Source organism: Babylonia areolata, chromosome 15, assembly GCF_041734735.1.
Source record: "Babylonia areolata isolate BAREFJ2019XMU chromosome 15, ASM4173473v1, whole genome shotgun sequence".
Classification (NCBI taxonomy): domain Eukaryota; kingdom Metazoa; phylum Mollusca; class Gastropoda; order Neogastropoda; family Buccinidae; genus Babylonia; species Babylonia areolata.
The window spans coordinates 28,233,839-28,248,800 of NC_134890.1; the positions used below are offsets into that span (position 1 = coordinate 28,233,839).

The window sequence follows — 14,962 nt, forward strand, 5'->3', positions numbered from 1 at the left end:
TAACATACTGGAACCCCTAACCCCCCTACACCATGTTTCTGTATTGACGGCCGCCTCCTCTTTCTTCCATGGAGAAAAAAACTCAGAAAAAAGACTTTAAGACGGTACTGGTAGACTCGAACCCCTACCCCCCCCCCCCCCCACTCCCCTCCCCCCACACACCAAGTTTCTGTATTGACGGCCCCCTTCCCTTTCTTCCAAAGGAAAAAAAAAACACACACCAAAAGGTAAAAGAATAGTAGTAGACTCGAACCCCTAACCCCCAGACCATGTTTCTGTATTGACGGCTCTCTTCTATTTCTACCACTAACAAACAACAAAAAATAAACACCTACACACAAACAAACGGACAAACAAATAAAGACTTTAAAAGGGGGAAATATACCAACAAAAACAACAAAAAAAAGACCTGAAAAAAAAAGAAAAAAAAAAAAGAGGTAGGAAGAGACTCGAAACCCTAACCCCTGACACTACGTTCCTGTACGACTGACGGCTGCTAATAGTACGTCTCCCGTTCCACAAATCCTCCTGGGTTACGGCGAAGGATGAAGCGTCGGGTTTCGTCATACGCAAAGATGAGGATCTGGAATGGGATGGCAGCCAGCCACCACGTGAACCTGCCGTGTCACACACACACACACACACACACACACACACACAGAGGGAGTTGGTTTAAGCGGAATTTCAAACGAAATGTTGAGATATTTACCTGGAAATTTGACTGATTTCTTGCACTTATTTTTAAAGAAATGTTGGTGTGGTGGTGACATTCCTCTTGTATGGAAACAATCAATTGTTGTCCCAATACACAAACAGGGCAAACACAGAACAGATAAAAACAGTTATCGACCAACTGCCTTCACATCGCATGTATGCAAACTAATGGAAAAAATTGTTCTAAAAAGATTTGTTCATTATTGTGAGAAGTATAGTGTAATTCCTATAAACCAAGCTGGCTTTAGAAAAGGTAGATCCTTCACAGAACATCTGGTCAAACTGACTACACATACACAGGTAAAGCAAAAGTTTGCCAAGCGAAAAAACGTACTAGCGACTTTTTCTGATGTGAAAAAAGCATACGACCAAGTGTGGCATGCTCGACTTTTATATAAACTGAAAAATATCGGTATCACAGACAACATGTATGATTATATTAGAAGTTTTTTATCAGATAGATTTATACAAGTAAAAACAGGAAATACCTACTCAAACCCCAGACAATTACACATGGGGTTATCACAAGGATCAGTAATTTCGCCGATTTTATTCAGTATATTATTAGCAGACCTACCTAACAAGCTAGCTAAAGATACAGTCTTGGTTCAATTTGCTGATGACATTTGTTTATGGATGAAGGTGACAATGAAAAATAAAACGCCTACTAGGACATTGAATTACATGAAGAAAATATACCAGCGGGAACTTGATAAAATCAGCAACTTTATGACAGAAAATGGCTTATCATTGTCCTTAGAAAAAACAAATATGATGCTATTTAATACAGGATCAGACCCAGAAAAGCTCCCCGTGTTTACAATAAATGGTACCATCATCAGATATACACAATCTGTTACATTTTGGGGAGTCTGTCTTTCTTCAAAGCTTTCGTGGAATTACCATATTGACTATATACTAAACAAAGCAAGAAAAGGTCAAAATTTCCTTAAAATAATTTGTAAACAGCACTGGGGGCAAGATACCAAAGCGTTGATATCTCTCGCTACCTCCCTCGTACGTTCACGCTTGACATACGCTCAAGAGGTATTTTTCAGTGCTCCACTGCATTTGTTAAAGAAGCTGCAAAGCATTGATTGTAAGGCTTATAAACTCGCTCTAGGTGGGCCCATTCTTACATGAAATTTAGGGACTAACAGAGAAGCAGGCGTTTTCTCTTTTGATGAACAAAGGAAAGCTTCAGCCGCGAAATTCGTTATCAGATCTTTCGCATATGAAACCTTTTCAAAAGAAGAAGCTAATTTGAGTTACAGAAAGATTTTGCTAAAAGAGCTAAGACGATACAGTCTATGACATCCATTAATACATTTGCATCATATATCATTAGTGCTACTTGAATCAAAAGACAAGCAAATTGCAAAAGTACCTACTTTTTCACCAGTCCCTGAATGGGAGCAGTGTAAAGCTACCTTTGACATAGATTATACAGAATTATCCAAGAACCAGTCACCATTTTTGTTAAAACCTGAAGTGTTCTCCCATATAGAAAATCAATATTCAAATTTTCTAAAATTATACACAGACGGATCTGTTCTAGAAAATGGTAATCCAGGAGCGGCTTTTGTAATTCCTTCATTTAGAATAGAAAAAATATACTATATTGGTCGACAATATTCCATTTTCACAGCTGAACTTATAGCCATACTTATGGCCTTAAATTATATTTCAGACATTCCGAAAACTGTATATGAAATTTTATTATGTGCAGACTCGAAGTCAGTATTACAAGCTATAGAATCTCCAAATTTAAAAAAAAAAAAAGCGAATTGAGATGACAATGGAAATAAAACATATTATTCACCAACTGACAAAACAGGGCATTAAATTAACTTTCTGTTGGGTACCTTCGCACTGTGGAATATCTTCAAATGAGTGGGCAGACCAAGCAGCTAGAAGAGCAGCACGTAATTTCGAAGGCGCAATACAACTTGACATCCAGTTAGATCTACATGAATGCATTATTTGTATAGAAAATGTATCTAGAGATCGATTTAAGAAATTACTTATAGATTCAAATAATCAATATTACCAATGTTGTGTAAACACAAAGAATGCAGATAATCCCAAACATTTTCTAAATTTGACACCAGCAGCACATTCAAAACAAATTACAAGTCTAATGTATGGAATTCGTTTAAATGCCTTTCGTACAAAATTTTATAAAAATATAAAATGCATATGCGGTAAGCAAATAACTGTAAGCTATCTACTCAATCTACTCATTCATTGTCCGAGCATAAGACAGTTAATTCCAAAAGATGCAGTTGATGACTTTTCTTCCAATATTTTATTTGCCAATGAAAAGATTTTGAATGATTATTCATTGCTTAGAATGTTTTCAGAAATTTTAAACTCCAGTGCAGTTGGTATCCTCCTTTGATGTATTATAATTAATGTTGTTATTTATATTTACATTGTTGTAGGTTAATACTTGTTGATATGCATATACATATTCTCCTTCCCATGACACCTCATTCAATACACACCACAATCTCTTTAGCCTTTAATTTCTTATAATATACTTTTCCTCTGATACATAACATGAACACTTTTTTACGTTAATATTCACATGCATTCCCTTTCCTTTATCCACTACTTTACTCCTTTCCGTCTAAAAACACTTAATGAATAGACGTTAAACTGAAGATAAAACACACACATGGTAACAAACAATCAAAATACTCACTGCCCTCTCAACAACACCTATCCTTACAGATTCTATGATTATAAAGTGAGACTTGAATGACAATCAGTCGTGTCCGACTATGATCATCAGAACAGAAGTGGGGGCAATTGCTATCCCCACCATCTGGGCGAGAAGTTGAGTGTATTTATAGTGGAGAGTGTCTAGCCAAAGTTTCATCCCCACTCTCTCAGCCAATAGGGCTTTAGACCAGTCGGCGTTGGGATTGTCCTCAAAGGCCAGCTAGCCTCCAAAGCTGCAGCACTGAGAGCAAGTGCAAAATTTGCTCCCTAGCTTAAGAGTCACTGTCCTTCACAAAAGACTATCTGTGTATGAATGCCCTTTGCAGTGGATTAACTCACTCAGTACGGTCAGTCCTCTCTTCTTCTCCTCTACACGGACCCCTCGGATGTCCAGTGGGTGTCTCAATGACCCAACCTTTAGCTTCCGTCGTCAGAATTGTGGTATTCTTTGTCAACATTCACCTCTTCAGTACAAGAGCCTTCCGCTTGCAAATTTTTGATGATGGTAATTGGGGTGAAACGCTGTTAACGTCGTCTCTTTCGCCGTTCGTATGGAGAGAGTTAACCATTGATACTACAGCTCTTTTGGCTCAACTGTAGGCTTATGTCAGTCTCTGATAATAATCATAAGCAGCTGCAGACAAAGCCGCATTATAAAGTATTCGAACACTAATTCTAAAACTCCCCAAATGTTCAAGCAATAGGTACCAACGCCAGTAAGTGCTGCAAACAACACACTCGAACCCTCACTCGTAAAATGTGCAATCAAAATGCTCTGACATAACCTCTACAAACAATACACTGTACACTGGTGAACCCAGAAACAAGATATTCAAATACTTGAAACTGGCACAATAAAACAATCCTGTAGCACCTAAATTTATAAACAACATACCCTAAACAGTGTTAATTTTATAAACAATATACCCTTAACACGGTTTAATTTTTACAATGTATCCTTAACACAGTATTTTCTTCAAAAACAATATACCTATAACACTGTAATATTTACTAACAATATACCCTTAACAATGTTGATGTTCTTATTCACACTACTAAATTTGCAAATAATATACCATTAACATTGATTGACAAACATTGTATTCTTAACACCGTAAATCTCATTAACAGTATGAAGTTTACAAATAATATCTCCCCAATACAATCAAATGTGCAAATCATATACCCTTGACAGTGTTAATTTTACAAACAATATACTCTTCCACTATTAATAACCTTAACATTGTTCACTTAACAAACAATATACCTCTTAAAAACAGTGGTATATTTTCAAATAGTATGCCCTCAGCACTTCTCGATTTCACAAACAATAGACACTTAACCGAGGTCAATCTATATATAAAAAAAATCTAAGGCAATGAAATAAAAAAAATAAAATAAAATAAAATAAAAAATAAATCAATCTCTCGTATGTATATATATCAACAACAGTAGGCTCTTCATGTCTTTAAAACTTGTATTCTTAAAAAGCAGCCAATTTTCGCTGTAAAAACAGCTTCTTCATCGGAATCTGAGCGCTCGTATTATATACAAGTATAACAACGACAAGGCAAATATCTCCAAGATGAGAGAACAGATGCACAGACAACCAGACAGGCAAGTACAAACAGACAGACAGACCGACAGACAGAGGAGCAGGTACCTTGGTGGTCTTGTCATGAGTGCCACAGCCATTCCTGGGGTGTAGGATAGGAAGGCCGTTAAAGCCGTCTCAAAGAAGATACCGAAAGTAAGCACGTGGTTCCTGTGGGAAGGGGAAGAAGGCGAGGTACACAGGGCGGGGATGGTTGTAGTAGTGGTAATAGTAGTAGAAGTAGTAGTAGTAGTAAGTAGCAGCAGCAGTAGTACAAGTTGCACAGTGCTGAATGACTTGATTGACTGGATCATTTATTCATTAATTCGTGTGTGTGTGTGTGTGTGTGTGTGTGTGTGTGTGTGTGAGGGGGTAGAGAGTTTCAGTTTCAGTAGCTCAAGGAGGCGTCACTGCGTTCGGACAAAACCATATACGCTACACCACATCTGCCAAGCAGATGCCTGACCAGCAGCGTAACCCAACGCGCTTAGTCAGGCCTTGAGAAAAAAAAAAAGAAAAAAAAAGGGGGAATAAATAATAGATAAGCTTACATAAATAAATAAATAAATAATAATTATAATATAGAAAAAGGTAGTAGTAATAATAATAATAATAACAATAATAATAAAATAATAATAATAATAATAATAATATAAAAAAGACATATTTAAAAAAATATTCAAATCAATAAATAAATAAATAAACAGAGGGGAGAGAGAGAGAGAGAGAGAGAGAGAGAGAGAGAGAGAGAGAGAGAGAGAGAGAGAGAGAGAGAGAATGTGTAATAGAATAACTGACTGTTGTTTACTGTTTCTTTGTTTTTCATGCGACAGTTTCGTGGTTTGTTCTTGTTGTTTTCTTTCTTTCTCTTTTTCTTTTCCTTTCATGTTGTTTCTGAAGAAATGGAAGTAAGGGTGAGGTTGATAATGACACTGATCGACTGATCGTTCGATATGGCTTCTTTTTGTGTGCATGTCTGTGTCGGAGAAGACCTGTACTCGTCAACACACACACACACACACACACACACGCACAGACACAGACACACAAATACAAACATACACACACACGCGCGCGCGCACGCACGCACGCACAGAGAGAGAGAGAGAGAGAAAAAAAGATAGAGAGAGCAACTGGTTGAATAGGCGAACTGGGGATAGGTGTATCGGGGATGGGGGTCACCCCTTAATTAAGTGACGGGCGATTCCGGAAAAGTGCCGTGCAGTGACCTACTTCATCCCCTGGTGGATGAGGGAGAGGCGGCGGGTCTTGCAGATGATGATATCCGACCACTGCACCAGGACGATGGTGAGGAAGAAGACCGTGTAGCCTGAGTACTCCATGTCAAGGCGCTGAGACCGGGTCTGAAAAAAAAAACACAAAAAAAACACACACATTGGTCCCTCAGCCTTTCGAGCTACGGCCATCGGGGGTATGAGTTCACCATGTCCACTGTGTCTAGGGCTCGGCGTAGGAAGGAAGAGGCCAGTCCTCTCCCGCCGTTTTAACCTTCCCCAACCGAAGGCAAGTACCCACACATTCACATTTTCCATAAGATATATCACCATGCGCCGTAACGAGGACTCGAACCTTGCTCTCTAGTGAACGCTGGATCCAAACTCCAACGCCTAACTTACCGAAGAGAAGGGGGATGAGCAATCTACATTGTTACAAAGAATACAACAAACTGTAGACATAAAACAATGACATATATTTCTACAGGTGTACTTACTGTTTGGGCAATTGTATGCAAAACATGATCTGCATGCGAAAAAGATGTCAACTTTTTGCATCCAGCATCTGCACCTGCAAAGCCGGATCTTTTCCATCCATAGTGTAGTACGGAACAGTATACATTGGACCACAGTCTTTGTGTTCGCCAAACTAGTATGTTTGTTTTGCCTCTGGAAATTGGCCATGGAAGTTTGTAGAACACACCAACTCGTATTCTTCTGGATTTATATGGCTGCTACATTATGTATGGGGGTTAGGGGGGGTGCACGGGAGGGGCAGTACTTCTATAAGGGGGGCTTGTCACGCTCTTCCGGGAGTGGTTCGTCCTCTATTGGTCCCCACCGGCACCCAGCTCTCACCTATGGGTCCTAGAACCTGCTAGCATGCGGCAGCGCCCAACCCCCGGGCAACGGCTTTGACAGGCTGGTTAAACTAGGTGAGGGTAGCCGACGGGTTTCAAACCCTCGGTGAGTTAGGGATTGTCTACCCAAGCATGTGAAGGCTGGATCCGGCGGACTCTGCGGAAGAGACCTTCATGGTTCAACGGAGAGGAAGGCGGTTGCAGCAGAGCACTGTGTAGTGCTGAGGGCAGGATGAGGCACATAGGACATCCTGGTCATCCACTGCATCCATTTCCATCTCCAGTCGTCCTGACCTCGTCTTGCCACTGGATACAGACGGTCTCGGACAAGAGTGAGGTCGACGGTGCGCAACTCCTCCTCACTATAAACAAAGTCATCGCGCAAGTCATCAGTCATCCTTCATCACATACCATCATTTTCCCCAAGCCCTGTGGCGACAGGCGAGCGACGAAGCGACAGGTGTGGGTACACTTGCAGTCGCAGCCGCGGACCTGCACACAGGCGGCTCAGGCCACAGGGTCGTTTTTCACCGACTGGAGCAGCGGTGGAGATCGGCAGCCCCCTGAGCGACTGAGCAGCCCTCTTCAGGACAGCACTGCTCACCTCCATGGCATGAGGAAGGGGCTAGAAAAGGTGCCCTAAACATTGCCTGCTCCACACCACCCTAGTCAGCATACCGCGGCTGACGGGGACCCTACTCAAGCGGTCGACGCACAAAGGAAAGAAAGAAGAAAACAAGGAGCACCCCATTGACCATTGCCACATGGAACGTGCGTACGCTTCTGGACAGAGGCGACTCAGACAGACCACAGAGACGCACAGCACTCATTGCGAGTGAATTAGCCAGGTACAACATCGACATCGCTAACATAGCTTTTTTTTCCCCCAAGCTTATTAATTTTTACTACAGAGCACATTCTCTCTCTCTCTCTCTCTCTCTCTCTCTCTCTCTCTAAAAAAAAGAAAGATATCATGGATTTGGATACATAATTATGGTTTCCGTGTTGCCATTACACAAACATGATTCAACGTTTTCCTACTCAATAATGATATGCCTGTCTTTGTCTGCCCCAACTGTCAGCGAACATTTCGGGCGCAGATTGGACTATTCAGCCATCTGCGCACTCATAGATTCATGAGCATCCCCCCCCCTCCCCACCACCACCACCCTCCCCTCCATCCCCCCCAGCTGGATGACAACGATGGTCATCATCGATCTCGATGGACACACACCACTCAATAATAATGTACATCGTTACAGTCGATCGGAACAGGATAGAGCATGTCCATTTTACAGGGATGAGGTTGAGAACGAACAACATTCTTTACTCATTTGCTCCGTATATGAAGATTTAAGAAAGAAATTATTATTGAAAGAATCGGCTAGACTTCCATTGTATATGTTGCTTAAAGCAAAAGATATCAATCATAGACATAATGTATCAAGATATGTATTTCATTTGATCAATAGAAGGAAGAAATTAATTTGCAGACAGTGATCAAACATGGTGAAGTAGCAGGTGTTTATACTATACTATGGGTACACTATACAAGTGTGTGTTCATTATAATTGTGCATTTATTGTCATTTGCTAGAGGTAACACAGTGTTATCAAATGTCACCTTCACTCTTCTGAGTTCTGAGTTCTCTCTCTCTCTCTCTCTATATATATATATATATATATATACACACCCCATCATATATATATATATATATGAGAGAGAATCTTGGTCAATTCCAAGTTTTTTTTTAAAACTGGACATCACCTGGATTTAATATATATATATATATATATATATATATATATATATATATATATATATATGCTGTCTTGTCACTATTTCTTTTTAGAATATGTAGTTGTACTTGTGTTACTGTCATTGTTGCTGCTGCTATGCTGCCCACTGACCCAGTTCTTCCGATTGACCCAGTTCTTCCCACTGACCCAGCTCTGCCCACTGACCCAGTTCTGCTCACTGACTGACCCAGCTACCAGTTCTGCCCACTGATCCAGTTTTGCCCATTGTCCCAGTTCTGCCCATTGACTGACCCAGTTCTGCCCATTGACCGACACAGTTCTGCGTACTGACCCAGCTCTGCCACTATATGAACCAGCTCAGTTCTGCCCACTGCCTGATCTTGCTCTACCTACTGACCCAGTTCTTTGCTGTGCTAACCACTGACCCAGTTCTGCCCACTGACCCACCCAGTTCTGCCTGTTGATCCAGTTCTGCCTACTGACCCAGTTCTGTCCACTGACTGACCCAGTTCTGTCCACTGACTGACCCTGTTCTGCCTATTGACCCAGTTCTGCCCACTGACTGACCCAGTTCTGCCCACTGACTGACCCAGTTCTGCTCACTGACTGACCCAATTCTGTCCGTACGAGTCCTCGAGGTCATTGACGGCATCGGAGTCCCACTTGGTGCGGATGCCGGTCAGGTCACGGATCAAGAAGCCGCTCTGTCCAAAAGCCAAGATCCAGGCGTAGAACCCACCCAGGGCCTGCATCATGCCGATTTGTCCGTAGGACATGGCGATCAGCCTGCACACACACACACACACACACACACACACACACACACACACAGAGTTATCACACACACACACACACACACACACACACACACACACACACACACACACACAGAGTTACCACACACACACACACACAAACACACACACAGAGTTACCACACACACACACACACACACACACACACACACACACACACACACACACACAGTTACCACACACACACACACACACAGAGTTATCACACACACAAAGTTATCACACACACACACAGAGTTATCACATACACACATTTATCACACACACACACATACACACACACACACACACACACACCTCCCCTGGCCCCATCACACCATCCACCATCAAACACACATACACTCCCACTCACAACCACACACTGACAATCACACCACACCCCTTACCTTTCATTCACTGTTACTGGTGGTCGGAGGCCGTACAAACACACAACACCTTCACCGACCCCATACCCCAGCCACCACCAAACACACACACGCGCGCGCACGCACACACACACACACACTCACACACACACACACACACACACACACACACACACACACACACACTACCACTTAACCAGACACCGACAATCAAACCACGTCCCTTGAGGACCTTTCATTCACCGGTCGGAGGCAGCACACACACACACACACACACACACACACACACACACACCCCACACACACACACACAACCCCCAACTCCCCCACCCCCAAAGCATCCCCCCACCTTCTCCACACACACACACACACACACACACACACACACACACACACCACTACCTTTCGTTCACCAGACGATCGCTGGAAGAACGCGGAGGCCTCTTCATGATGTCACTCTCCGCATTCTCATAGGCCAGAGAGATGGCAGGCACCATGTCGGTGCCCAGGTCGATGAAGAGGATAGTGATGACGCCCAGTGGCAGTGGGGTGTTGAAGAGGATGTAGACCAGGAACGGGGAGATCTCCGGGATGTTGGACGTCAGGGTGTAGGCAATGGACTTCTTCAGGTTGTCGAAGATCAGACGTCCTGCAGAGTGGTGCCAGCCGAGTGAGCATGCAAAATCGTGTGTGTGTGTGTGTGTGTGTGTGTGTGTGTGTGTGTGTGTGTGTGTGTGTGTGTGTGTGTGTGTGTGTGTGTGTGTGTGTGTTGTGTTGTGTTGTGTTGTGTTGTGTGAGTGCATGTGTGTGTGTGTGTGTGTGTGTGTGTGTGAACGAAATCAAGCATTCACCTGTCAACTCTACATGCCGCAGCGCTCGAAGGGAAGATGCTGACAGCATTCCCCCGGCAACCCACCCGAACCCCAACCCGCTTTCTATGTTTTGATTCGTACAACAGAGAGATGCACATGCACTCTGTGTGTGTGTGTGTGTGTGTGTGTGTGTGTGTGTGTGTTCACGAACAAACTACAAAGTAAGTCAAGGTGTTCAAGTACTTTTATAATATTCTCCTTCCCTCTCTTTAGGTACCTTTTGCTCCATGGCCAATTTACAAAATCAGCGAAAGGCGCCCAGGAAATTTATATCATCCGCTCTCCCTTTTTGATCTCGTGTCAAGGATAACAACAAAGCCAAAACTGCACGAGCGGTGCAATAAGTGTCCCCTTCTTTCTCTCTTTGCGTGCACTCGTTATGTGCGCATGCGCACGTCACTGTGCGCACGCATGCGCATGGCTTCGAGAGTGAAGTAAAAGGTGGTCAGTGTGGCACCCCTCTCTCTCTCTCATTATGAACCTATGAAGCAACTGAGCTGAACTGAGTCTGTATGTAAATATGAGTTTCAGTTTCACATGGAGACGCCACTGCTTTCGGGCAAATCCATATATGCTACACCACATCTGCTAGACAGATGCCTGACCAACAGCATAACCCAACGCGCTTACTCTGACCTTGACTGTGTATATTTGTGCACCTGTCAGAGTGGACTACTTCCACAGAATTTTGCCAGAGGACAACACTTATGTTGCCATGGATTCTTTTTCAGAGCGCCATGTGCGTGCTGCACACGCGACCTCGGTTTATTGTCTCATCCGAATGACTAGACGCTCAAACTGATTTTTCCAGTCAAACTTGGAAGGAAGGGCGAGAGCCGGGATCGACCCTCACGGACACAGTATTATTCAGATGAGCGTCTTAACCATTCCACCACCTTTTCTCCTCATGTCTGCGCAAGTACTTGTGCGTGCATGGTATGATATAATTATTAGAGACTGAAGTAGGCTTACAGTTGGACCAACATCAGCGTGAGAGCTGTATGATCAATTAATTGTTTATCCACTGCTATGGGAACGTATTCACACTTAATTCTTTTTTTGAAGGACTTTGACTCTAAAACCAGGATGATTGCACTTCACTGATCAATTAATTGTTTATCCACTGCTATGGGAACGTATTCACACTTTATTCTTCTTTTTTTTTTAAGGACTTTGACTCTAAAACCAGGATGATTGCACTTCACTGATCAATTAATTGTTTATCCACTGCTATGGGAACGTATTCACACTTAATTCTTTTTTTGAAGGACTTTGACTCTAAAACCAGGATGATTGCACTTCACTGATCAATTAATTGTTTATCCACTGCTATGGGAACGTATTCACACTTTATTCTTTTTTTTAAGGACTTTGACTCTAAAACCAGGATGATTGCACTTCACTGGCTCCTAGTGCTGCAGCCTTTTAGGCTGGTTGGCTTCTGGAGACCATTCCAACGCCGACTGTCCTAAAGTCCTCTTGGCGGTGAAGTGTGGGGATGTAACTTGGGCAAGACACACTCACTATCATGAAATTCTAGCCCATATAGTCGGGATAGCAGTTGCCTCCTGCTGTTAAGATGGTCACAGTCGGACAGCGAGTAGCATGTATACGTGACAAAGTACAAATTTCGGTCTAACAGTAATAAACAGGCTTTGTCAGTACCAACCTTCCTCTACCCCAGTCACAATGGAAGCGAAGTTATCATCCAGCAAGATCATGTCCGCTGCCTGCTTGCTGACGTCACTTCCTGCTATTCCCATTGCGACACCTGGGAACCATTTGGCACTCTGCAGTTCACAATAGACAACGATGCGCAGGAGGGATGCTTAGCAGTGATTACGCAAGTAAATACCATTTCAGAATAGATTGTACGAAGACGCGCGTTCTGATTTTGTTGGAAGTATCAGTTCCAAAAGGTTTACCTCCATCAGAGTTTCGGAAAATGGGGATATTTTCCTCGTAAAATTAGTAAATGTGCACAATAAATACAATACCGTTTTAGATATCAATATTTTTCTGCTGTATATTTATCTAATATCCTGCTTTAAGCACGGGCATCTAGTGGATAATTGCCAAATTTCCAAGCGATCTCTATATAGGGCAAGTTTTGTCCGACCCCACAGTCAAAAGTGCTCCACGATCGGCTTCCTGTAAAGCTTACTTCCTCTTCGGCACACAAGTTTTGTAGTTTCAAAGCGTGAAGAGTGAAATGACGGTGATTAGCGTTAACCTGTCAGCCGATGACCAACTGCGACACTGTGGATTCATGTTATCAAACTCGTATTTTCCATGAATTGCGAAACACTTTACTCTGAGGTCAAGGGCGAACTCTTCTTCTACTTCGTTCATGGGCTGCAACTCCCACGTTCACTCGTATGTACACGACTGGGCTTTTACGTGTATGACTGTTTTTACCCCGCCATGTACGCAGCCATTCTCCGTTTTCGGGGGTGTGCATACTGGGTATGTTCTTGTTTCCATAACCCACCGAACGCTGACATGGATTACAGGATCTTTAACGTGCGTATTTGATGTTCTGCTTGCGAATACACACGAAGTGGGTTCAGGCACTAGCATGTTTGCACATATGTTGACCTGGGAAATCGGAAAAATCTCCACCAGGCTCCGTTACCGAGAATCGAACCCGGGGCCCTCAGATTCAAAATTCAACGCTTTAACCACTCGGCTATAGTGCTCGTTGGGGTTAACTCTGAACACACCGAGTTCAATGGTCAATCTTCAAAGCATATACTATCTACGCTACATACACGCCTGTTCTACTCACGCTTTTCAGGCAAAGCTGACTTCCGTCAGTCCGCTATCATGGTTGATATACATACTGATTATTGTTACTTCAAAATTAATAATTATGACATGCATCTGCGCGCGCGCGTGCTCACACGCATATACACAAAAACACACACACGCTCTCACTCATTTTATATCCCCCCCATACCCCCCCCCCCCCCCCCCCTCTCTCTCTCTCTGCGTGTTTTCTTTTTAGATTTTAATGTTTATTTTGTCTTTCCTTTATTTTCCTCTTTTTTTCTTTCAGTATGATACGTTCATATAATCATAATCACGAACGATTCACAAACACACACACACACACACACACACACACACACACACACACACATGTACCCCACTAACACCACCACATCTCAACCCACCCACCCGCCCCCCTCACCAACACAACCACACCCATACACACGCAGTACAGTTCAACGCACCAATGTCGGCTTTCTTCAAGGCTGGAGAGTCGTTGACCCCGTCCCCTGTGACGGCCACGATCTGTCCGTTCCGCTGACAGCCCTCCACGATGATCAGCTTCTGCTGGGGCGAGGTGCGGGCGAAGACGATCTCGTGGAAGTTGCGCAGGATATTGTCAATGTCCGAGGCGTCCATTTCTTTCAGCTCTCCCCCGTGGATTACTACCGCGGCCGCTTCACTGAAAGAAAAAAAGAAGAGTACTTTACATTTGTAACGGCAGGTGGATGGGTGGGTGGATTGATTTGTGTGAGGGGGTGGGTCGGTAGGTAGGGTGTATGGATGTGTGCAAGTGGGGAGCTTGGATGGGGGAATGGGGGGGGGGGGTTGTGGACGTGGGGGGCGCGGGGGGTCGGTGGAGGGGGGGGGTATGAATATGCGTATGTAGGGGTGTTGGGGGGGGGGGGGGTGTGAATGTGTGGGATTATGGGTAGAGTGTACGTGTGTGTGTGTGTGTGTGTGTGTGTAGAGGGTTATGAATATGTGTATGCAGGGGTGTAGGGAGGTATGAATGTGTGGGATGATGGGTAGAGTGTATGGATGTATCTGAGGGGGTATGAATGTGTGGGGTGATGGATAGAGTGTGTGTGTGTAAGTGTGTGTGTGTGTGTGAAGGGTTATGTATATGTGCATGTGGGGGTGTAGGGGGGTATCGATGTGTGGGATGATAGGTAGATTGTATGGATGTATGTGGGAGAGCATGAATGGGGGGTGGGGGGTGGGGTGATGGGTAGATTGTATAGATGT

The 14,962-nt window shown here is 43.5% G+C and overlaps 1 protein-coding gene across 1 annotated transcript in view; it reads right to left on the minus strand.

Moving 5' to 3' along the window:
* Positions 1–316: 316 nt before the first annotated feature.
* The window catches only part of LOC143290248 (sodium/potassium-transporting ATPase subunit alpha-3-like), a 51,632-nt gene continuing 36,986 nt past the window's right edge, over positions 317–14,962 (minus strand). The window contains exons 15-21 of the mRNA XM_076599587.1: positions 14,179–14,396; positions 12,612–12,713; positions 10,473–10,719; positions 9,502–9,676; positions 6,269–6,399; positions 5,105–5,206; positions 317–617 (exon numbers count right to left, since the gene is read on the minus strand). Of these exons, the coding sequence (XP_076455702.1) occupies positions 497–617; positions 5,105–5,206; positions 6,269–6,399; positions 9,502–9,676; positions 10,473–10,719; positions 12,612–12,713; positions 14,179–14,396 (1,096 nt within the window). The 3' untranslated portion in view covers positions 317–496. The remainder of the gene's footprint in view (positions 618–5,104; positions 5,207–6,268; positions 6,400–9,501; positions 9,677–10,472; positions 10,720–12,611; positions 12,714–14,178; positions 14,397–14,962) is intronic.